A 26,154-nucleotide genomic window follows, 5' to 3' on the forward strand; every position below is an offset into this window, starting at 1 on the left:
CTCATTTATAAAACTTTAGGTTTTGTTCCCCCATCACAGACACAAAATCAAAGAAAAATGTTCAATACACACTGTAAACATGGAAGGGGATGCCAACAATTTATTTCATTTTTATATAAAGTGATTCAGGACACCGAGGAATTATATTTTTGCACAGTCTCATTGATCAGCTGAAGGAGGGTCACTAAATCAGCCCAGAATATTTTATGTCTCTTTTGAGTTTTGCAGGAATGAGGATAATCCTAAGGCTCAACTATTAAATATTAATATTAAGTATTTTTAAATATTTAATACTTATATTAATTATAAATATAATTAAATATTTTAATTAATTAAATATTTTAAGTATTTAAATAAAATTAAATAACATTGTTTAAAATAAGGGGGAGGAGAGTAGAACTGGAAGACCTCTTGACTGAAATATGTGATAGAAGGAGATCTTAATCCATATTTGCAATGCCAATGTAAAATAAATGACCCAATTTGCAACCAGATCCGTAATATAAGTAACAAGCGTGTGTCCATGCCCACTCACATGCATATGTACATAAATTTATTTTACAATAGCACTGTTGGTAATGAATCATGATAACCTCTTTCCTTTGTCATTGAAGGGTCTTCATACTTCGATGGGACATCAGATATAGAAAGACTGGATGATGCTGTGCCTCCAGGCCAGTCGTTCAAATATGTATGGAATATCACTGCAGAAATTGGGCCAAAAGAAGCTGATCCTCCCTGTCTCACTTATGCCTACTACTCACATGTAAATCTGGTGCGAGACTTTAATTCTGGTCTCATTGGTGCTTTGCTGATATGTAAAGAAGGTAATAAAATGTGTTAAAGAAGCTGCAGCCTGTTCCAAGTGTTAGTCATTACTGGAATTAATCTGTAATATGCTATCTTTCTGTTCATTTTTGTATTTCTATTTAATGTTTATGCTTCATAGTGGTTTTTTTTACAAAGTTCAAGGCAGATTTATAAAGGCTATTACATAATTGGAAATTCTGCTACTTAGCTTTCAAAAGCTTATGTTGTATCCGAGAAGGTCTCTGTAATTAGACAGGAAGAACCATATGAATGCATGGAAACAATGCTGACATTGAGCCTAGTACCACCTTCAGAATTAAATGTGCAGCTCACTTTACACAGATAAGAACGTACACCCTAATAAAGCTATTTAATCTTGAGGATGCTACCAGACTCTGTATCTGCTATCAAAGGTGGATAGCAGAGGAGATATTGGTTCTGACAATACAGATTGTCTTTTTCAGGCCCCAAAATATATATTTTATATTCAATTGTATAGGCTTCTTCTCTATTGGTAAACCTATGTTACTACTGCAAAATCCGTGCTTGAATGAAGTCTCCAGGGCCCATCTAAGAGGTGGTCCCCAACCCCCAGGCTGTGGGCTGGGCCATAGCATGCCAAAACTGGGCCATGCAAACAAATGAAACCCCACCTGCAAGATGCAGGCAGCACAAACAAACCATGCCCTTTGGTCTGTGTAAAACCTCTCTCCATGGAACTGGTTCCAGGTGCCCAAAATGTTGGGGGCCACTGATCTAAGACATTGTGTTCCTTAGAGCAGAAGTGAGATTCACACATGCAATAGGCACAAAGGTTCGAAACCTTAAAGGGTTTTAATTATCAGGCAGACACTGGTTCCTGCCTTTACATTTTTCTGTCTTGGTGGCCATGAAGCAGATAAACAATTCATATTCATGCTATTATGGCTAGCTTTTCCATATTTGAGACTTGAAGTTATGGCATCTGCAATAGACAATGCAGTTTGCCCCCTAGTTCAGTTGTGATTTTACAATGAGGAAATGATCAGCTGATAATACGAATTTTTGAAATAATTAACCAAGTTAATAGAAGTAGTAAATTCAATGTTCATCTTTCAGGTGTGATGATTTGTTATTTGTTTAAAGCACAAAATAATTAGCTGAATTTTGGTAGCATAGTCTTGGAGGTTCTGGGACCAGAAATAAAAGGTGAGGGGCTCCATGGTCTGCCAGCCAAGGTTGCCCACCTCTATAATAGATAATCTTGTTTTAGGTAATCTTTGTAACCTTCCACTTATCCTTAATCTGTGTTGATCCTCAATTCCCTTAAGAGTTAGGTTGCATAGAGAAAGGTTTTAGAATAGAATAGAGCTGGAAGGGACCATGGAGGTCTTCAATTTAAAATAGATTTGCTATTCAAGAAGTTACTGATAATTTATTCCATCTTGCCAATGTCCTATTCTTTTCTTTTTAGGAAGCCTGAATGCAGATGGTACACAGAAACTATTCAACAGAGAATATGTGCTGATGTTTGCTGTGTTTGATGAAAGTAAGAACTGGTACAAAAAGTCCTCCCTCCAATACACAATTAATGGCTATGCTAATGGAACCTTGCCTGGTATGTCGTCTTCCATATTATTGATTAGAATGAAATTACAATCATTTCTATGAAAATTACAACAGCTGTTCTTTTCTTCCAGACGTTCAGGCTTGTGCTTACGATTATATTAGCTGGCATTTGATAGGAATGAGTTCCACTCCTGAGATCTTCTCTGTCCACTTCAATGGACAGACCTTGGAACAAAACCATTACAAAGTGTCAACCATCAACCTTGTTGGAGGTGCCTCAGTAACAGCCAACATGTCAGTGAGCAGGACAGGAAAATGGCTAATATCTTCTCTGGTTGCAAAGCATCAACAAGGCAAGGTTATCTTTATTAGCAGGCAAGCTGTGCAGCTACAATTAAAAGTTCATTCTCTGTATATAACTCATGCTAAATTATCATGGCTCAGTGGGTTAGGACGCTGAGCTTGTCGATCAGATGGTCGGCAGTTTGGCGGGTCGAATCCCATGTGCCGTGTAACAGAGTGAGCGCCTGTTACTCATCCCAGCTCCTGCCAACCTAGCAGTTCGAAAGCACGTAAAAGGCAAGTAAAAAAATAGGGACCACAACGGTGGGAAGGTAGCAGCGTTCCGTGCGCCTTTTGCGTCTAGTCATGCCGGCCACATGACCACGGAGACGTCCTTGGACAACCGCTGGCTCTTTGGCTTTGAAACGGAGATGAGCACCGGCCCCTAGAGTCAGAAACGACTAGCACACGTGTGCGGAGGAACCTTTACCTTTACCTTAAATTATCATTTCCCAGAGACAGTACTAGGAATCTGAGGTGCAATTTGCAAAATGATTCCAGAACAACAGGAACAATAACTTGTTCTATATGACAGCTGCCATACCTAAGTCCTACATGTCTAGAATCTGTAACTCCAGCATTTCAAAGCTATGGTTGTGGTTTATTTATATTGGTTTATTTTTGCTCTAGGATTATGCTAGAAGAGAAAAATGAATGAATATAGAAAGACTAATCACATTCATTATATCTGATTATTTTTTTCATCTTAGGCTTACCTATCTCTTTTTCCTGGTTCCACCCAGTTTTCTGAAACCAATTTCCAACTCTAAATTGTTAGACCACTTGCTCTCTTTTAAATCTTCAGATAGGTTATTAGGTATACTGATTATATATATAATATAATCTCCCTTTGATTCTTTGTTAGCAATCCAAAAAAATTTACACACACACACACACACACATATATATAATCTAGAAATGCCTATTTATTATGATCATTTTGGTTGTACAAAAGAACACGTTAAGACACTGAATGATGTCTTTCTTTCTTTCTTTCTGTTGTCAGGTTTAAGGCTACCCACTGTCCAAAAGACTTAGGGTGGCTAATAGAACATGACAGCACAAAATAAAATATCAACAAAACACCATGGGAAGCAAATATACTGCTCAAAAAAATAAAGGGAACACAAGATAAGACATCCTACTATTAAATACAGTACATTGTGTTGTTTAAGTGTTCCCTTTATTTTTTTGAGCAGTATAATTCCCTGAGTACATAATTAAAACAGATTTGCAAAACATACTAGCCCAGATTCTGTCCTTCATGGATTCCTAGTCATTCAGATCTTGGGGAGCGGGGAGACATGTTCCATAGGGAGATGTGGCACCAGAGAAGACATGCTTGATCTAGTCACTATTAACTTATGACCTCTAGTTGTAGATGAGTTGAGATGAAGGGAGTTGGAGTGCAACACATTAGAATAAACAGATTAAGAATGTCTGCTTTATCTTCTACTTTTTTCCATATCTCAAGAATAAATTATACCCATACCTATTATATCACAATGCCTGATTTATATGCAGTTGCTTTTTGCTAGAGGATACTTTTTTTTGTGAATGTACATCAGGTCACTGAAAGGGTCTCTAACACAAAATTAAACTGTCAAAAGTAGTTTTGAACATAATTCTGTAATTCCACATATACTAACTTGTTTAAATGTATACGAATTATGTATCATTCATAGATTTCTTTTTGTGGGTTTAAGAGAAATTCTTGTTGCTTCATGGAAACAAACATTTTTAATATAAAATGGGCAATATTTATTTTTAATCTGAACAGTCTGAAAGGCAACATGAAGAGCAAGTAGATATGCATGTACCATAACCATTAATATGTTTTATTATCCTTGTCCCATCTACTTATTAATTTAGCTGGAATGCATGGTTATCTAAATATCAAAGACTGTGGAAAACCAGATACTTTAACAAGAAGGTTATCCTATAAAGAAGTGAGAATGATTAAAAACTGGGACTATTTCATTGCTGCAGAAGAAATCACCTGGGATTATGCTCCAGAAATTCCTAGCAGTGTTGACAGGTAACTTGACTGAATGTGGTTAAGAGGGTGAAATGATGCCATAAAAATTCATAGGATTTATCACAAACCAAGGACTTGTAGGCCATAGCAGTTAAGTGAAACACATTCTCATCCTGTTAAATTGTAAAGCATGAACCTCTCTTGCTTCTTAATTGATTATTGTTATATTGTATGTAGAAGTCATTTCATATTACGTTTTTAGTTAATCTCTTTATTTTCATACAATTATGCAGGGAAAACAAAGTGGCATAATGAAAGAATGAAAAATTCATAGTACAAGTTCATTCACACTACTGTCACAGTTCCATTCTCTTTTCAATAAGTCATCATCTCATTCACTTCTTGAGATTAGGAATCAAAATCTCTTTGTCACAAACATCTTCCAAAAGATCTTTGAAATTTTCAAGATATTGTATTGTCACAGAAAGAATCTCTTGCTACGATTTCAGTTTTTAAATACAGTTTTTAAAACTTTGTTCAATGGGAAGGGAGCAATTCTGAAAAGAAAAAAAAATATTTGAGGAAGATTAAAGCATTCTATTTTGTAGCACTTTTTCATTTTTGTTCTGAAACTAATTGCCTTGTCCTGGATTAACTATCCAGTGCGTCAAATGTCTGGAGATTCTCAGTCATCCAGGTAAGGTTGTCCCAAAGGTGCTTTTTCAGGAGGCAACTGGACTTTCTTGTTTTTCTTTGAAGATGTTTTGCTTCTCATCCAAGAAGCTTCTTCATCTCTGACTGGATGGTGGGGAGTGGAAGGATTTATATTGCTTGCAGCTGTCTGTCACTATAAATAAGAGAAGTGTCTGACTATAGTCAGGAATGAAAGTGCTACTATCCAACAGCATTTAGAAGGTCTAAGGTCCATCATCTGATTCTGCATTTATTTAGATATCCATTTATACAACTTTTCTCTGGTTTTTTTACTACATTGCACATATGCTAGTTATTTATCATGTAGATTTGTAAAAACTGACTTACCCAACTGACTTACCCACTCATGCAAGTTGCAAGTTTCTGGTGTTTTTAAATATATATATATATATATATATATATATATATATATATATATATATATATATATGAAGGGACGCGGTGGCTCAGTGGGTTAGGACGCTGAGCTTGTCGATCAGAAGGTCGGCAGTTTGGCAGGTCGAATCCCGAGTGCCGCGTAACAGAGTGAGCGCCTGTTACTTGTCCCAGCTTCTGCCGACCTAGCAGTTCGAAAGCACGTAAAAATGCAAGTAGAAAAATAGGGACCACTACGGTGGGAAGGTAACAGCGTTCCGTGCGCCTTTGGCGTCTAGTCATGCCGGCCACATGACCACGGAGACGTCCTCGGACAAGCGCTGGCTCTTCGGCTATGAAACGGAGATGAGCACCGGCCCCTAGAGTTGGAAACGACTAGCACGCATGTGCGGGGGAACCTTTACCTTTATATATATATATATATATATATATATATATATATATATATATATATATATATATATATATGTGTAAATTACTAACAAAGAATTAAAGGGAAACTGAAATGCATTTCTGACTCATTAGTCGTCATCAGCCAGCCATACCCTTCTGAGATTCGAACCATGGGCTGATTGCATATGAGGCAGTGTTATTTGCCTCTAAGCCACAAGGTCTCTCTCGCTCTGTTAGCTTTTTTTTTTTCTGCAAGGGAAGATATGTTTCAAATGTTAACTCTTTAGATTACCTTGCTAGGCCCCAAACATGGGGCAAATCTTTATTTCCTGTTTTCAGCCTATCTTGAAGGCTATCGAACAGGCAGTAGTCACACCGGACAATTCCTATATTTGTGTAAATTACTAACAAAGAATGCAATCAGCCCATGGTTCGAATCTCAGAAGGGTATGGCTGGCTGATGACGACTAATGAGTCAGAAATGCATTTCAGTTTCCCTTTAATTCTTTGTTAGTAATTTACACAAATATAGGAATTGTCCGGTGTGACTACTGCCTGTTCGATAGCCTTCAAGATAGGCTGAAAACAGGAAATAAAGATTTGCCCCATGTTTGGGGCCTAGCAAGGTAATCTAAAGAGTTAACATTTGAAACATATCTTCCCTTGCAGAAAAAAAAAAAGCTAACAGAGCGAGAGAGACCTTGTGGCTTAGAGGCAAATAACACTGCCTCATATGCAATCAGCCCATGGTTCGAATCTCAGAAGGGTATGGCTGGCTGATGACGACTAATGAGTCAGAAATGCATTTCAGTTTCCCTTTAATTCTTTGTTAGTAATTTACACAAATATAGGAATTGTCCGGTGTGACTACTGCCTGTTCGATAGCCTTCAAGATAGGCTGAAAACAGGAAATAAAGATTTGCCCCATGTTTGGGGCCTAGCAAGGTAATCTAAAGAGTTAACATTTGAAACATATCTTCCCTTGCAGAAAAAAAAAAAGCTAACAGAGCGAGAGAGACCTTGTGGCTTAGAGGCAAATAACACTGCCTCATATGCAATCAGCCCATGGTTCGAATCTCAGAAGGGTATGGCTGGCTGATGACGACTAATGAGTCAGAAATGCATTTCAGTTTCCCTTTAATTCTTTGTTAGTAATTTACACAAATATAGGAATTGTCCGGTGTGACTACTGCCTGTTCGATAGCCTTCAAGATAGGCTGAAAACAGGAAATAAAGATTTGCCCCATGTTTGGGGCCTAGCAAGGTAATCTAAAGAGTTAACATTTGAAACATATCTTCCCTTGCAGAAAAAAAAAGCTAACAGAGCGAGAGAGACCTTGTGGCTTAGAGGCAAATAACACTGCCTCATATGCAATCAGCCCATGGTTCGAATCTCAGAAGGGTATGGCTGGCTGATGACGACTAATGAGTCAGAAATGCATTTCAGTTTCCCTTTAATTCTTTGTTAGTAATTTACACAAATATAGGAATTGTCCGGTGTGACTACTGCCTGTTCGATAGCCTTCAAGATAGGCTGAAAACAGGAAATAAAGATTTGCCCCATGTTTGGGGCCTAGCAAGGTAATCTAAAGAGTTAACATTTGAAACATATCTTCCCTTGCAGAAAAAAAAAAGCTAACAGAGCGAGAGAGACCTTGTGGCTTAGAGGCAAATAACACTGCCTCATATGCAATCAGCCCATGGTTCGAATCTCAGAAGGGTATGGCTGGCTGATGATGACTAATGAGTCAGAAATGCATTTCAGTTTCCCTTTAATTCTTTGTTAGTAATTTACACAAATATAGGAATTGTCCGGTGTGACTACTGCCTGTTCGATAGCCTTCAAGATAGGCTGAAAACAGGAAATAAAGATTTGCCCCATGTTTGGGGCCTAGCAAGGTAATCTAAAGAGTTAACATTTGAAACATATCTTCCCTTGCAGAAAAAAAAAAAGCTAACAGAGCGAGAGAGACCTTGTGGCTTAGAGGCAAATAACACTGCCTCATATGCAATCAGCCCATGGTTCGAATCTCAGAAGGGTATGGCTGGCTGATGACGACTAATGAGTCAGAAATGCATTTCAGTTTCCCTTTAATTCTTTGTTAGTAATTTACACAAATATAGGAATTGTCCGGTGTGACTACTGCCTGTTCGATAGCCTTCAAGATAGGCTGAAAACAGGAAATAAAGATTTGCCCCATGTTTGGGGCCTAGCAAGGTAATCTAAAGAGTTAACATTTGAAACATATCTTCCCTTGCAGAAAAAAAAAGCTAACAGAGCGAGAGAGACCTTGTGGCTTAGAGGCAAATAACACTGCCTCATATGCAATCAGCCCATGGTTCGAATCTCAGAAGGGTATGGCTGGCTGATGACGACTAATGAGTCAGAAATGCATTTCAGTTTCCCTTTAATTCTTTGTTAGTAATTTACACAAATATAGGAATTGTCCGGTGTGACTACTGCCTGTTCGATAGCCTTCAAGATAGGCTGAAAACAGGAAATAAAGATTTGCCCCATGTTTGGGGCCTAGCAAGGTAATCTAAAGAGTTAACATTTGAAACATATCTTCCCTTGCAGAAAAAAAAAGCTAACAGAGCGAGAGAGACCTTGTGGCTTAGAGGCAAATAACACTGCCTCATATGCAATCAGCCCATGGTTCGAATCTCAGAAGGGTATGGCTGGCTGATGACGACTAATGAGTCAGAAATGCATTTCAGTTTCCCTTTAATTCTTTGTTAGTAATTTACACAAATATAGGAATTGTCCGGTGTGACTACTGCCTGTTCGATAGCCTTCAAGATAGGCTGAAAACAGGAAATAAAGATTTGCCCCATGTTTGGGGCCTAGCAAGGTAATCTAAAGAGTTAACATTTGAAACATATATATATATATATATATATATATATATATATATATATATATATATATATATATATATAGTGTATATATATGTTAAATGCTTGTTAACTATTTAGATTATACACACACACACACACACACACACACACACACACACACACACACACATATATATATATATATATATATATATATATATATATATATATATATATATATATATATACAAAGGGACGCGGTGGCTCAGTGGGTTAGGACACTGAGCTTGTTGATCAGAAGGTCGGCAGTTTGGTAGGTCGAATCCCGAGTGCCGCGTAGCAGAGTGAGCGCCTGTTACTCGTCCCAGCTTCTGCCAACCTAGCAGTTCGAAAGCACGTAAAAATGCAAGTAGAAAAATAGGGACCACTCCGGTGGGAAGGTAACAGCGTTCCGTGCGCCTTTGGCGTCTAGTCATGCCGGCCACATGACCACGGAGATGTCCTTGGACAAGCGCTGGCTCTTCGGCTTTGAAACGGAGATGAGCACCGCGACTAGCATGCATGTGCGGGGGAACCTTTACCTTTATTTATATATATATATATATATATATATATATATATATATATATATATATATATATATATGTATGTATGTATGTATGTATGTATGTATGTATGTATGTATGTATATAAAATGCTTGTTAACTATTTAGGTTACCTTGCTAGGCCCCAAACATCGGACAAATCTTTATTTCCTGTTTCGACCTAACCGAAGGCCATCGGCATGCAGTAGTCACAACAGTGACAGCTCATATTTGTGTAAATTTTAGATTGCTAACAAAGAATTAAAGGGAGACTGATATGCATTTCAAACTTATTTGTTTTCATCAGTCAGCCATACCCTTCTGAGATTCGAACCTGGGCTGATTGCACATTAGGCAGTTGTTTTAACCTCTAGGCCACAAGCTCTATCTCACTTTGTTAGCTGAGAAGCAAGGGAGATATGTGTTAAATGCTTGTTAACTATTTAGGTTACCTTGCTAGGCCCCAAACATGGGACAAATCTTTATTTCCTGTTTCAGCCTAACCGAAGGCCATCAACATGCAGTAGTCACAACAGTGACAGCTCATATTTGTGTAAATTTTAGATTGCTAACAAAGAATTAAAGGGAGACTGATATGCATTTCAAACTTATTTGTTTTCATCAGTCAGCCATACCCTTCTGAGATTCGAACCTGGGCTGATTGCACATTAGGCAGTTGTTTTAACCTCTAGGCCACAAGCTCTATCTCACTTTGTTAGCTGAGAAGCAAGGGAGATATGTGTTAAATGCTTGTTAACTATTTAGGTTACCTTGCTAGGCCCCAAACATGGGACAAATCTTTATTTCCTGTTTCGGCCTAACCGAAGGCCATCAATATGCAGTAGTCACAACAGTGACAGCTCATATTTGTGTAAATTTTTCTTATATATATATATAAGAAATCTTACTAAGTTCTATTCTTTTTCTTTTCTCAATTCTAAAGGAGATATAAAGCTCAGTATCTGGATAATTTTTCAAATTTTATTGGCAAGAAATACAAAAAGGCTGTTTTCAGGCAATATAAAGACAGCAGCTTCAGTAAACCGACTTATACCACTTGGCCCAAAGAACGTGGAATTTTGGGCCCTGTTATCAGAGCTGAAGTCAGAGACACAATAAGTGTAAGTACTGATGAGCAAGTAGAAGGTAAATAGATTACAATCCCATTTTATTTCATTTGCACCAAGTAATAGGATTAGTTTTAAATATATTTTGCTTATCCAAAATACATATACTGTATAATATTAACTGATATCAAGACTAAGCTAGTCACATTCAACTGCCAATGAAAAGTAAAGAGACTTGGTAATGAATAAATGTTCGTATTGATTTCTATGAAAGTTAGATTTAATTTCTGTAATTTAAACCATGTGTCTCTTGTGGAGTTTACAATGACAGAATACTTTCTCTGTAAAAGCCTTTAGTTTATCTGCGTACATCAGTAGCCACATATGTATTTATCATGTATATGTTATTCATGTCTTATTCTTGGTAATAGTAAATTCAAATGAATGAGTTTCAGTATCTTCACCTAAAATGAAGCACGAGTGATCCTTGTTTAGTGACCACTTATTAGAAATTGTTTGAAGTTACGATACTGCTGAATGAGCGGGACTTATGACCATCCTTGTAGTGCAGTATCTCCACAGTTCACAATATCACACTTAATGACTGTGTGGGATTCCTTATCAATGGCAACCGGAATTACTTTGTAAGTCATCATGGTCATGTGACATTGTTCTTTACAACTTTGTTGCTTAGCAACAGAATTGCCAGTGTTAATGACCATCTTTAAATGAGGACCAGCTATAAGAGCAGTTTGGTCACTATGAGAACCAGTTTGGCCTAATGGTGAATGCACCAGGCTAGAAAGTGGGAGAATGAGTTCTAGACCTGCCATAGCCATAAAAGCCAGCTGGGTGAGCTTGGGTCAGTCACTCTCTCTCAGCCCAACTTACCTCACAGGGTTGTTGTTGTGGGGAAGAATAGGAGGAAGGTGTGTTAGATATGTTTGCCACCTTGAGTTATTTGCAAAAATAGTAAAGGCAGGAAATAATAAATAAATAAATAAACTAATAAATAATAAATCTTCAGTAGACATTTTGCACTTATTTTACACTAGTGATATTTGGCATCGTCTGTGACAAAGTAAAACCTGGATACTTATAATGTCACAGGGATAGTTGGATAGTGCTATAAACTGTATAAAATAAATAACAACTGTCTAAATTAAAAGAAAACAATGATATATTTCAACATAATCTTATAACATCTACAAAGCTTCAGGACTAATGAAATATTAATGGCTATGGGGAGAGGAAAGGGTCCAAAATTTAAAAGTTGGGCAGGTCATTTAGGTTATCAGTTACACCTATGATTTATAATAGTTGCTTTAACAAAGATATTATATACAAAGGTATTATTATTATATGGTAAGTGACTCTTCATAAGTCAAGGATGTGCACCCTATTTTGAGCCAAGGCCCAAGATGTTATGGGCTTCACTCTAAGAAACGCGCAGATAACTGGACTCAAAATTTAAGTTAATTGAATAAAATGAATATGAACAATTCCATTTTTTTAAAAAAAATATACGTTCTTTTTATCATGAATTACAAATTACTGCCAACTTAAGAAAGGGCTGTAAGAACAGCATAAAAGCTTTAGCAGGCATTGGGGAGCTTTGGCTTATACACATACCTGTTTTAGGCACTGGTAATTGTTCTTTTAATATAAAAAATAAAGTCAATTCTCTTGTTTAAAGAACTTCCAGTATCATTTTAATTCTGCATCACTTTTCCCTAAGCTAAAGCTCTTCAGGAGAAGCATATTCTGTATTCACGTATAATATTGTCTGGGCAATCATAATTATTCAGACAAAACACTGATTCTGGAAGAATATGTCATAAAAAAATTACTATTGTTGATGCTTTAACTGAGTTTGAATTATATAGTGACATATACAGTATTTTTGCAATGTAATTGACCTTTACAAGCATCTTTGTATTTATGGTGAAAACAGGAAGTGCTTTACACTTCATTTTGTGGCAATTTTACTTTATTTTCCTGCAAGTAAGGATACAGAAACCCTAAGATCAGAGTTTTCTACTAGCATTCTTTTGAAATGGAAGTGGTTATATGTACGTATGTACATATGTATATGTATGGGTGTGTATATATATGACACATATCTTTATCTGTATCTATATACTTTTTATTTTAAAAACCCATAAATAGAAAAAAGTATTATCCTAATAGAATTTTTTTCTTGGTTACACTCCAGCCACTGGCTTTTCTATTTGATACCAACCACAAATATAGGTGGTCCTCTCTCTGGATATAAAATAAATAGCTTGGAAGAAGAACTGTGACATCATCAGGGATTTTCTTTGAAACCATAAGTTTCATTCATGTTTAAAATGGCGCAACTTGACTCATGTTGGGTTATATACTTTTAATTATTCATAGATTTTTTGTGGTATTTAATAGGTCTGTGTAAGAGCAGTACCTGTCTATTATTCATTAAAGCAGCACAACATTTTAGGAGCTTTAAGAGTCATATTAACTTTTTTTAAGCTTGTGTGAAAGTCTGAAAGAAAATCACTTTGTTTAATATATACCAGGTAGATATTCCACTCACAAGAGAGCCAAAGCGTTTTGCCAAATAATTTTTGAAACTGTCAGTGTGTTCTATTATGCTGCATGATTTTACTAGATTTTATTTACTGTTTTATTAGAAAATGGGAATGTATATAAAAATGATGGTGATGCTAGCTAAATTCTTGTATAAAAGCCAGCAGTTCTGTGATGCTAAACATATATTGGATTTCCGCTTTAAACAGATTGTATTCAAAAATTTGGCCACTCGACCTTACAGTATTTATGTGCATGGAGTTTCCGTTTTAAAAGATGCAGAAGGAGCTATTTATCCTTCAGATTCCAAAGGTTGGTTAAGAATTATTTCTACCTTCCTTCTCTGCTGTCTTCTGATTACTTGTGTGTCTTCCCAATAGCCTCAGCATGAGTCTGATGTTTTTGTTGGCTCCATTTTGAATAATAAAAAGAAAATGGAAATCTATTTGAAGAGCTTTTCAATTAATTATAAGCTACTGTATATACCAAGAATCAGAAAGAGAGGCTCATTCTGGTGAGTAGCCCAATACCTGCTCAAAGCAGGAATCGTCGTTCAACTAACTGGCAGACAGCTGCCTACACTCCACATGAATATATCCAATGAAGTATATTTTGTAGCTGGTTCTAATTTTGAACTGCTTTTACTGGCATAGTGTTGGAATGGAATGAGCACTAAGCCTCCAACTAGAGATTTGCAGGTTCCTTACCCATGTTTTACATTATCTTTTTTGCCTTTATGTTTTAGAGAATATAACTCAGGGCAAAGCCGTTCAACCAGGAGAAGTCTACACATATAAATGGACTGTGCTTGATACAGATGAACCCACAGCAAAGGATTCTCAGTGTATTACTAAATTATATCATAGTGCTGTGGATATGACAAGAGATATTGCCTCAGGACTGATTGGGCCACTTCTGGTTTGTAAACGCAAGGCGCTCGACAGCAAGGGGGTACAGGTATTGTCAACTACATCAAGTTGAGAGTGCAGAATGATTGACACAACTTAAATTCAGAGACACTATGGCTCTACAGTTGCCATTTACTGGGGAACCACAGACGTTGGGATTGCTTCTGTCTTTCTTTTCAATGTGGGCTTTCAATATGAATTGTCAGGCTTCCCAGACCATGACTTTGTAGTAAATTTTTAAATTTAAAAGATAAAAAATGGCAAGTGTAAATGGCATATCCCTCTCCCCCACCAAAAGGCTGGGTGAAGAGCTGGGACTTTATGGCCCTTCTAAATAACAGCAGAATAAGGGGCCATCTGGTTCTTAGGGGGAACCTCATTCAGGGTGGCAGGCACTACTATAAAGAAGGTGTGGTTTCAAGGTCTTCGTAAAATACATTACTTAATTGTAATCAAACGAACCTTATCATCAAAAGATAATTGCTAATACAGGCTTTTACATTATTGGTCACACTTTGAATTTTCCTCCAACAGCACTACAGGGGTCTCTTCTAGAGCTTCATCTCCTATAGCTGCTTGTTAAACCAAGGTGCACTCCAGGATCAGCACACCACAGGAAGCCATATAAGAGTGATATGATCCAAGGCTCCAGCCACCTGCCCATTCCATGCAGCCATGTAGGCCTCAGCTGTACCATCCACCAGATACTCAGAAAAAGCCCCAAGCATTCTCTGAAACCCCCCTGGATCTATAAATCCCCATGAGGGGGCTGATTGACAGGGCTATGTCTCCTTGCAACTAGGGATCAATCTGTCATGACAATGGACTGACGTTGATGTCCTCCATTGCCAGATCACATCTCAATTGCTCTGAGAGAAAAAAACAAACCTAACATGTGGCTTCTAATCAGTGCTTTTTTTTGTGAAAGAAAAAGGTGCCGGAACTCACACATGTCATACAACCTGCCTTGCCTACCCTACAAGGTTCCATCCAAAAAAGGTGCCAGAACTCCGTTCTGAGCGTTCTATGACAAAAAAAGCCCTGCTTCTAATATGGTTGGGCTATTGATAATTTGAGAAAGTCCATAGTTGACATAGAGGCCATGAATTCCTGAGCTGCCCTGCATTCAGTGTCACTAGATGGCACATTGGAGTTGCCATGCACCAATAGTCTTGGGGACCCTATTGCCATCTCAGCCATGGAATCCAATAGTTGATGCAGCAATGCTATGGGCAAGAGGGAAAGCAATATACCAGCAGCACTCCCAACTGTTCCTTAAACCCAAATCAGATTTCATATAATCTGTTACTTCAAATGCAATCTGAACAATCTACCTTGGACAAAGAAAGCCTTGCATATAATATGATCCAGCATTACAAAGACACAGATAATAATACCCAGGCTATCTCTGTATACAAATAATTATTTTATTTATCTGTTTTTAAACAATCTTTTGTTGGTCATTCCAGCTTTATTTCATTTGAACGTTATAAATTATATTGTTATACTGCTGCTTTTTAAAACAAGGAAATGTATGGCAAATGGCATATCATTCTGTCAGTTGAACTAGATCTATTTTCTACCTATTGCTGTGCAGAAAAAAGCTGATGTGGAACAGCATGCTGTCTTTTCAGTGTTTGATGAGAACAAGAGCTGGTACCTGGAAGACAATATCAAGAAATACTGCAGCAATTCCTCCACTGTTAAGAGAGATGACCCCAAATTTTACAAGTCCAATGTTATGTACAGTGAGTAGTAACCTAAGTCATTATTTTGTTCTGTGCTAACTCAACATCATTAAAATTAAATGAATAATAAAAGTAAAAATGAATATGGAAAATATACTATTTTTCCAATTCTAATTTTATGTCTTTGATTCTAAGGACATTTATCTTGGAACAGGTTCTCTTTAACTATTGAAACTCATTTTTTGAGTAGCTGTTCTTAAGATTGCACTCCTAATTGCATTTTTAAATTAATTTTAGCACTCAATGGCTATGCATCGGATAGAACAGATCCTTTGGGGTTTCGTCAGTCTGAAATTGTTGAATGGCACCTCATCAGTGTAGGAACAATGGATGAGATTATTCCAGTACATCTTTCTGGTCACACCTTCTTATTCAAGGAAAAACATCAAGATATTTTGAATCTTTTCCCCATGAGTGGTGAATCAGCTACTGTAACCATGGACAATCTAGGTATATAATAATAGCTTTGTGTTTGATTCTTTATTTGTTTTCAGAGTGTATAGCTAGTTCTATAACTGAGCTATCAGAATAGCTTGCAATATTATTAAAAACATTATAAAATTCATAGTATAAAAAGTAAAGGTAAAGGTTCCCCCGCGCATGCGCGCTAGTCGTTTTCCGACTCTAGGGGCCGGTGCTCATCTCCGTTTCAAAGCCGAAGAGCCAGCGCTTGTCCGAGGACGTCTCCATGGTCATGTGGCCGGCATGACTAGACGCCAAAGGCGCACGGAACGCTGTTACCTTCCCACTGGAGTGGTCCCTATTTTTCTACTTGCGTTTTTACGTGCTTTCAAACTGCTAGGTGGGCAGAAGCTGGGACGAGTAACAGGCGCTCACTCTGCTACGCGGCGCTCGGGATTCGACCCGCCAAACTGCCGACCTTCTGATCGACAAGCTCATAAAAACACTGAAGAGAATTAAAATAAAACTAGCATGAATTTAAACAAATAAGCATTGCCAAATTATAGGTGAAATCTAAATTGGCCACAGGGGTCTTTCTGATTATGAGTGTGCAAAAATCCAATTTATGTGACAGAATATTGATTTGTTATTATATTCACTCAATTCCTTCTGATTTAACTTTCTAGAATTTCTTTTTTTAACTTTGTCTCTATATATTTATACCATGTAAATTCTTCCCAGTTCCATTTTATGGGAGCTTATAAATATCTGTTGACAATAACATTTAGTCTAATAATCTGAAGAAAAAAACATTTTAAAAACCATGACCACAACATTTTCCAAGTGCTGAAAGACTTGGGTTTATGATGTTTCAAGCCTTCTCCTAAACTCTTACAAGGGGAAAGGAGGCAAGGGGGTGACCTCTGGGTATATGATCTACTAGGGAGAAGGTAGAATTAGTTATTTATATGAAATATATTTGTGGCACACAAGACGATCAATTGAGCATGCAGTAGACAATATAGTAATTTGGGCCTGAGCCTTGTATATTTATTTATTTATTTATTTATTTAATTTTATTTATATACTGCCCTTCTCCCGAAGGACTCAGGGCGGTGAACAGGGCAGATGTATAAAATACAAAAAATACAAAAGTTAAAAGGAATTAAACATAATGCCCAAGTAAAAACGATAAATACAAATGTTAAGAGCAATAAAAAACCCAACCCACCCCCTATCAGGCCAAGCCGGCTTGTTCAAACAAATGCGTTTTCAGATCGCGTCGGAAGGAGCAGAGGTCGGGCGCCATCCGGAGCTCAACCAGCAACCGATTCCATAGCTCCGGGGTGCCCACAGAGAAGGACCTCCCCCTGGGGGCCACCAATCGACATTCTCTGATCGGTGGCACCCTGAGGAGGCCCTCTCTGTGGGAATGCACAGGGCGGAGGGAAGTTGATGCCGGCAGCAGGTGCTCCCTAAGGTACTCTGGACCCATGCCATGTAGGGCCTTGAACACCATTACCAGTACCTTGAATCTCACTCGGAAGACAACTGGTAGCCAATGCAGCTCACGGAGTAGAGGTGTAACATGGGAGTATCGGGAAACTCCCAACATGACTCTCGCGGTTGCATTCTGTACCAGCTGGAGCCTCTGAGTGGTCCTCAAGGGCAGCCCCATGTAGAGAGCGTTGCAGTAGTCCAAACGAGAGGTCACGAGCGCATGAGTGACCGTGCACAGGGCATCCAAGTCTAGATAGGGCCGCAACTGGTGCACCAGGTGAACCTGGGCGAAGGCCCCCCTAGTCACTATAGTAGCACTTTGAATTAAACCTGAGAAACGGTCAATAGCCATTGCAAGTGTTTCAAAATGGTGCTTTGTGTCATTTATCTCCTGTATTGCTGAATTCCAGGCCAGTGGAGTTTCCAGACACCCTCCAAAGAATTTATTTCATAATCCAACCCTGTGGTTATCAGTGCATATTTCAATGATGCCAGATCATTTGCCCTGAATGACATGCCTGGTTTATCAACTGAAACATACAACTTACTTTGTGTACTCTGGTTTTACATGATCATGATTCAGAAGTAATGTCCAAGTTGTGAATATGAACCTTAAGATTCTGAATCTGAATCTGTCCGGATCACATACTGTATGACAGAAAAGTTCCAAAGTCTAGCTCCTGGAATCAACAACAGCTTCATGTTCAATTTTAGTCTCAGTCTGTTCTTAGTAAGTCCTTTATAGCCGAGAGATGCACAGAGTTCTGAAGACATCCAACTTTGAGCTTGAAGAAAAGGAGAAGGGCAGCTAGGTTATTCTGCATAAAGATAAGTAGTTCCATACTGATATAATGTCTAATTATAGACTTTATATCTTTCCTCAAAATAAAACAATAGTAAAGCTTAAAAGAAAAAGAAAAATCAGGACTATATGCTGTTGTGAAGCCTCAGCTTGCCCCTTCCTGTCTTTAAGGGAGTAATGGGTATCATATACAGTATTTGTGATTGTTGTTGTGTTTATAGCTCTAATTTTTTTGTATCTGTTATATTGCCATGGCATGTTAGAAAGCCCTTCCTATCCTAGTATTCTCCAGTTATTCTGGATGTCTCTCACAATTCCTAGTGCAGCGGCTCCCAACCTTTTCTATACCCCGCACCCCTAGAATGCTTCTAATATATTCTTGCACCCCTTACAAAAATCTGAAATAACAGCAGCGAATTATGCATATACACTATAATTTTGAAAACCCAAGTTTTCGCACCCCCTGGGATTTGGATTTACCATACTAATTTAGTCTATGTACTAACATTGTTAATGGACTGCAGAACTAACATCAGTAATTAAATATAAGCAAACTATGAAGCACAATCTATCTATTATGAATTATTTTGCATTTGTAGGAACCTGGCTTCTGTCATCATGGGGTTCCCGTGAGATGAGCAATGGCATGAGACTGAGATTTCTGGATGCCAATTATGATGATGGCAATGAAAAAGAGGAAGAAGATGATGATGGTATTCTTGCCAACATTGTCAGTTATGGCTCTTCAGACGTACCAGTAATAGAAAACAAAGAAAAGGACCAAAGAAGTGTAGTATCAGACAAAGACACAGATGAGATAGCAAAAGAATTTGGATTTTTCGATGGAGAGGATAGTCAAGAAGAATCAAGCAAGGAACAGGAGGAGGACGAGGAGGAGCAATTAATGATAGCTTCCATGCTTGGGCTTCGATCATTTAATGGGTCAGTTGCTGAAGAAGAAGAATTGAATCTCACAGCTCTAGCTATACAAGAAGATACCTATACTTCTGGGGATGTATCTTTAAACTCTCATCTAGTGCCAACAAAGAGCAGTGATACTCTGCATGATAATGAAGAATTGAGAACTCAAAATGATTGTTGTGTAACTGCATCTGAGACAATCTATGCTAATTATAGATCTTCAGCAGGAGAAATTTTAATTTCAAATATCACTGCAGTGATTGGCACCTTGCTATCCAAGAAAAGCCAAAATGAAGAGAATATTACTCAGATTTCAGATAGCTACAAACAAATGCTTGCTGCTGAATATTTAAAAACAGGTAGAGGATTCCAGAGCAAAGATATAGAAGATTTAATGTCTCTTGAAATAATCTCTTCCATGAAGGAGCAAGAAGAAAATACATTTGAAAAAGATATTTGGGATAAAAAGAGAGAAAGACAAGTTTTGACAGAGGCAACTTTGCATGCTCTTAAAGTGATGTATGCTCTACTCTTTCATGTACAACAAAAGAGAAATCTTTCTGCTTTCAACATTACAAGTGAGGACACAAAATTTCTTTCTAGTACAGAAAATGACTCTACCTTACATAACTCAAAAACCAATTACTTTTCATATGATTATGATTATAAAGAAGAAGAAATAGTAGCAGCAAATGTTGAGTTTTCCAAAGTTACAACAAATATAACTTCAGCTGATAAAGAAACAGTGGAAAACAATGGATCTAAGCCAAATCTTGTTCCAGTACCTTCTATAATGCCACAGTCTGAAAATTTGACTTCAAATGCCACATTAGATAATTTTATTTCTACAACAATTTCAAAGACTACAAAAATTCAGAAAAGTTCATCTCACCAGAGAAAGAAATGCCTCCCTAAAAACACAGACATGGAATGGAATGTTGTCCACAAGAAGGAAAGTGACAATATCACTAATGATGCTGATAATAAATTCCAGAACAGCAGCAGAAATGCCTCATTTTATCAAGAAAATGCCATGTTCCAACCAGGAATTAATAACAAACATGAAGCCCAGAAAGATGAGAACTGCACTATCAATGTATCTCGACCTTTTTTAAAAGTCCAACGAAAGAAAAAAAAGCCAAATGTTTTAACTCCAAGGACTTCCAAGCCTCTAGTCCCACCTGGGAATCTCAACAACTCCCAACTTTCCAATATACCCAACCACACAAAGTTGCTAAATGATGCCAAATTGACACGGCAACACGATAAGCCAATTGTTACAATAGGTCTTCCAGTGGAAGATGGTGACTATCAAGAATTTGAGATAGATAATATAGACAATGATGAGAGTAGCAGTGGTTCATTTGAATATGAGTTAATGTATTATGATAATCCGTATACCACAGATTCTCGACTTGACAGTAATAGGGCACGTAATCCTGATGACATAGCTGGACACTACCTACGTACTATCAACAAAGGAAATATAAGGAAGTACTACATTGCAGCAGAAGAAGTGTTGTGGAACTACTCACCCTTCAGAAAAAGGTTTGACTGAATTATTTATTTTTATTGTTCAATTTCATATTGCTGGTTTAACAATGACATACTAAGATGTTAAAGAATCTCTAAGCCATGAACAGGCTGTAACTGTTATAAAGAAATGCTGTTAAAACTTGAGCCAGGTATGAAGAACTGGACTGTTCAGATGTTACCACAGAAAGATAACAAATATAGAACTATGGACTCTGACCTGGAATAATGATTTCCAAGATTCTTTTCAATCTCATTCACATCAAAGCCTTTCTAATATCTTTTTTTACAAAAATCCCATTTATATCCCGCCCTTCTCCGAAGACTCAGGGCGACTTACAATCTAAAGCACAAATCAATGTGCTTAGCAATAGCCTTCATTCTATGTATATGCCTGCTTATTAGGGCTTTTTGCCCCCCCCCCCCCCCGTGGCATTATTACAAAGTCAGGTTATTGCCCCCAACAATCTGGGTCCTCATTTTACCTACCTCGGAAGGATGGAAGGCTGAGTCAACCTTGAGCCTGGTGGGACTCGAACCTGCACTAATTGCAGGCAGCTGGTGTTACTTAAGGAGGCATTAGCCCACTGCTCCACCAAGGCTCGTATGGTTTGATGTCATCTAAATCCAGCACAACTCATTTTAATTTATAAAACAAAATGTAATTGAGGTTTGTTGTAGATTGAAAATTCTATTTTCTATAAACTCAAAACAGTTTTACCGAACTATTTGTTTAAAAATCGATGAGTATTATGATCATAGGGTGTATGTTTTAACGGAAGTTTTTGGATAGCGTGTCATGAATATATACCCTGTTTTAGTATCTGTGTTTTGGTCTTGTTCTTTTGGAATTTGGAATTGAGTTAGAAATTAACTGCTCAGCAGCCAAACACAAATGGCATGGGAGCACACTAGAGCTAATTCTGAAGAAGCCCCAAACCCCGATATGTAAGAACCACAACAGTGTTTTATGAATCCAGGCACTATAATTTATAAACTATTGTTGTATGTTCCCAGCCAAAAGGAAAACAGAAGAATCTGAACTGCAAAGCAGGGAAGGAATTGAAAAAGATAAATATGTTTAAAGGAAAGAAAACATTAAGAAAAAGATATATTTTCATATACAAACTGTGCACTGATTGTAGGAGAGTCATGGCTTACTCATTTATCAGCTCCTGTTCTTTTGCCAGAGTAATGATTGGTTGAACTGAAAACCAGGTGGGAATAATAGTGAAGCAAATTTCAGATAAAAATTAAAGGAACTGTTCAATTAGTTGTTTAATAACAAATAGATTACTTCAAGAGATAAGATTTTTGTTTTGCTTTGGAATTATTTAAGCTGGTTAAATAACTTTAAGAGTTCTTTTAAGAGTTAAATTAGGCCGGATCTCTGTACATGTGACAGTAACCCCTAAATTCCTTACCCATTACTGAACAATGTAATGATTTATTTATGAAATTTGTATAGCTCACACAAAGTGACTCTGAGTGGCATATAACAATCAAATAAAAGAACGGATAAAAACAACATATGCAAAATAAAAACACATTAAAAGATAAATATTATAAAAACAAACATACAGACCCTAGGCAAAGAGAAGATAGGAATAGTCACTTCAACAATGAAGCCATCTGAGCATGTCACTGGTGACAATGAACCTGATAATAATGGTTTGCAATTGGCTGAGTTGATACAACTCATAATAATTCATAATCTGTGATTTATAAATTATAATATCTGGGTTCAGATAATACATTAAGACAAAATATAATAATACTAATAAAATGCCAAATCCAGTCTAAACATCTGACTGATAGTGTGATGAACCATAATATTAATAAGAAACAGACAAAAATGCAAAATTCAATCTAAACATCTGGCTGACTGTGCGACCAAAAAACAACAATAATAATAAACATCTGCCCATTCCACACCCTAGGGAAGTACTTGATAGGTGGACAAAAATGCCAAATCCAATCTAAACCTCTAGCTGACCAACTATAGTTTGTTAAATTTAGATTTTTTCCAAATCGTATTATGACAATACAATGAATATCATAATTCAAATAAAAGCTTTGATATGTTTTTTCCCATTATTACTCTGCCATTTTTCTTTCTACAGCTACAAGTACTTAATATATAGTATATGCAAATTTTTAAAAATTCAGTGTTTTTCCTCCCCAAATCTTCCATATCCTTAGTACAGTGAGAAATCGCGCAACCAGGACCATATTCAAAAAAGCTATTTTCCGAAGTTATCTTGATGATACTTTCCAGACACCTAGAACTGGAGGAGAATACGAAGAACCACTTGGTCTACTGGGTCCTCTCATTAGGGCTGAGATAGATGATGTAATTCAAGTAAGTCTATGTTCGCAATATTTTAATAAAAGAATACCTTGGATTTTTAACAACATTAAACATGAAAAATATTTGAACTGCAATAAAACGGAATCAATTTCAGATTCTAAAAAGCCCATTCCAAATTTTTGTGTCTTACAACTACTGCATATGTTAAGTAATTAAATTATTTATACAAAGGATGTAACAAACATTTACCATGGACAGTACTGGAATCAGATCAGTGCTTTTCACATTATCTGGGATGAGCACCAACAGAAATAGGGCCAACTAGCCTACCGGAAACAAATGTTGAAATGCGAGAAGCTGGTGATCTGAGCTTCTTTTCTCTTTTTGACAGATCTGTTCTGTTACAGGAAGTCTGAGCTTTCCTCAGAGACTGCTTTTTCTTTGAAGTGCTTTGAACTTTGAATGAACCTGTGCTCAAACTCAGTCCTATATAGTCAGTTCTGGAAGCCCTGGGGAAGGAGGGAAGAAGCACTTGCTAGACTGCAACGGACAGGGCTTTTTTTCTCATAGAACCCTCAGAACGGAGTTCCGGCACCTTTTTTGGATGGAACCTTGTAGGGTAGGCAAGGCAGGTTGTATGACATTTGTGAGTTCCGGCACCTTTTTCTTTTACAAAAAAAGCACTGGCAACAGACAGGTTAGATGTAAAAAGGAAAAACTGCCAGAACAGGCCTCTAACTCTAAGAGATGTGTCTATCTAGCAAAATAGAAAATAATAACTTAAATGTACTCTAATTTATTTTATGCGTATGGCATTTACAACAATATTTAAATATTGTTTATTTAAATGTTTAAATATTTAAGATATTGTATTCTCTTTCTCTCTCCTTCCTCCCAAGTTATATCACAAATTTTCAAAAAAATTTTTTGTACTTTTGCATACCCTGCATTCCCTGAGCCTACAGAAGTTCAACACTCAGGAAATTCAATTCACTTCTATTGTGTATGGTGATACAGAAGTACAATATAATACCAGATATTTTCAGTACCGTCTGAATAATATTCTGAGTCAATCTTGTACAGTCCTTGGTTAACAACAGTAAATGAGACTGGAATTTCTGTTGCTAAGAGATTTGGTCATAAAATGTGATATCATATGATTCTACCTCTTAGTGAATGCAGTTCTGACAGTTCTGGAAGTCCATGGCTGTGTCATTGGGCAAATCCTATACTGTCATTAAGAGCATGTGGTCACCACTTGAAACCTTGTTTCAGTTTCTTCACTGACTTGTCACCAGCTTGTCAGAAGCTGGCAGTGAAGGTTGCAAATGGCAATTACATGAACACCCCTGTGATGTTGTAATTGCGAGCCAATTGCCAAATACCTGAATTATAATCATGTTATTGTGGGGATGCTACAATGGTTGCTATTACAAGGATTACCATTTCAGTTTGAATGCTGGCTGAATAAGTGGTCCTTAAATGCGATGGGTCATTTTGGGCATATACAGAATAAGCAAAAAATAATAAAAATTAAATTAAATAAAAAAGAAATGTAGGTATACTGTATAATCACATTCTACCTGTATAGAATAGTTTTGTATATACTCTATATGGAGATCCAGTGAAACTAATAACATGTTGTATATGCAGTACATGAGATACATAAACTGTTTTGGGGCAAGTCTCACATGTATTTATGTGGCAGGATCCAAAGAAAAAAATAAATTGGATTTAATATATTGATGTAGGCTTTCCCAGTCGGTATCTATTGGATAGTGTTGCGCTTCAGAGTTTAGTGATTATAATGTAGACAACAGATTTCCTGATATTTCGCCAACAAATGTAGTTGGCATCTTCAAAGGCAAGGTGGTCTGCTATGTACATCATAGACAATTGAACAGGAACTTATTGGGCTCCTGACTTTATAGCCAGGTGTCCAAATTTCTGATTGCTGTTCAGCTGAGATGGTTTTCAACTGTGCAAGTTGGTAAGGGTTAGTCTTTGATTGATTGTTTATGCCTGATACTAATTGGTTGCTTTGGTGTTGTTGGTTGCTGATTGGACCTTTGTTTATCCTGATTGGTCATTTTGAGCATATACAGAATAAGCAAAAAATAATAAAAATAAAATTAAATAAAGAAATGTAGGTATACTGTATAATCACATTTCATAAAATAACTTGTTTGCAGCTTCAGTGTATGCCATGGTCCTTTGAAATACCCTACAATTTCTGAAAGGGGCTAAAAAACTGCAAATGTTTGAAACTTTCTGGACATAGTTTTTTTTTAACCTCCCTATTAATCATTGACTGTTCAACTCTCTAGATTCAGTTCAGAAATAAGGCCTCTAGACCATACTCACTTCATGCTCATGGCCTTCTTTATGAGAAATCTTCCGAAGGCAGAAGCTATGATGACCAGTCTCCTGAGTTTTTCAAAAAGGATGATGCAATCATGCCAAATGGCACATACACATATGTCTGGCATGTCACCAAACGGTCAGGACCAACAGACAAAAATCAGATATGTAGATCATGGGCCTATTACTCTGGTGTAAATCCGGTAAGATAAATATCATAAAATATTTTTTTTAAAAAAACCTAATAATCATATAATGCCTTTATTTAACCTTAAAGAAGTACCGTATATATGCTTATGTATTTCTAGCATATGCACTTTGCTTATTAGTTTTATCTTAGATTTGCAATTCCTTTCATGAAAAAGAACGATTTCTGTTTATTTTTTCAGCATTGATTATAGGGTCACGTATTGAGGTTTTGTATACTTTTCCCTAGATTTTGACCATTTTTTTG

General features: G+C 37.0%; 1 protein-coding gene across 1 annotated transcript in view; it reads left to right on the top strand.

The window, feature by feature from the left end:
• The window catches only part of F5 (coagulation factor V), a gene marked incomplete at its 5' end in the record, with an annotated part of 49,025 nt that overhangs the window by 4,959 nt on the left and 17,912 nt on the right, over positions 1-26,154 (top strand). Inside the window, 12 exons of the mRNA XM_083361252.1 lie at positions 615-827; positions 2,264-2,407; positions 2,490-2,711; positions 4,573-4,738; positions 10,526-10,703; positions 13,424-13,526; positions 13,960-14,171; positions 15,720-15,870; positions 16,108-16,320; positions 19,174-21,043; positions 23,231-23,390; positions 25,667-25,903. Of these exons, the coding sequence (XP_083217378.1) occupies positions 615-827; positions 2,264-2,407; positions 2,490-2,711; positions 4,573-4,738; positions 10,526-10,703; positions 13,424-13,526; positions 13,960-14,171; positions 15,720-15,870; positions 16,108-16,320; positions 19,174-21,043; positions 23,231-23,390; positions 25,667-25,903 (3,869 nt within the window). The remainder of the gene's footprint in view (positions 1-614; positions 828-2,263; positions 2,408-2,489; positions 2,712-4,572; positions 4,739-10,525; positions 10,704-13,423; positions 13,527-13,959; positions 14,172-15,719; positions 15,871-16,107; positions 16,321-19,173; positions 21,044-23,230; positions 23,391-25,666; positions 25,904-26,154) is intronic.

Source organism: Vipera ursinii (genome assembly GCF_947247035.1).
Source record: "Vipera ursinii genome assembly, chromosome: 4".
NCBI lineage: Eukaryota > Metazoa > Chordata > Lepidosauria > Squamata > Viperidae > Vipera > Vipera ursinii.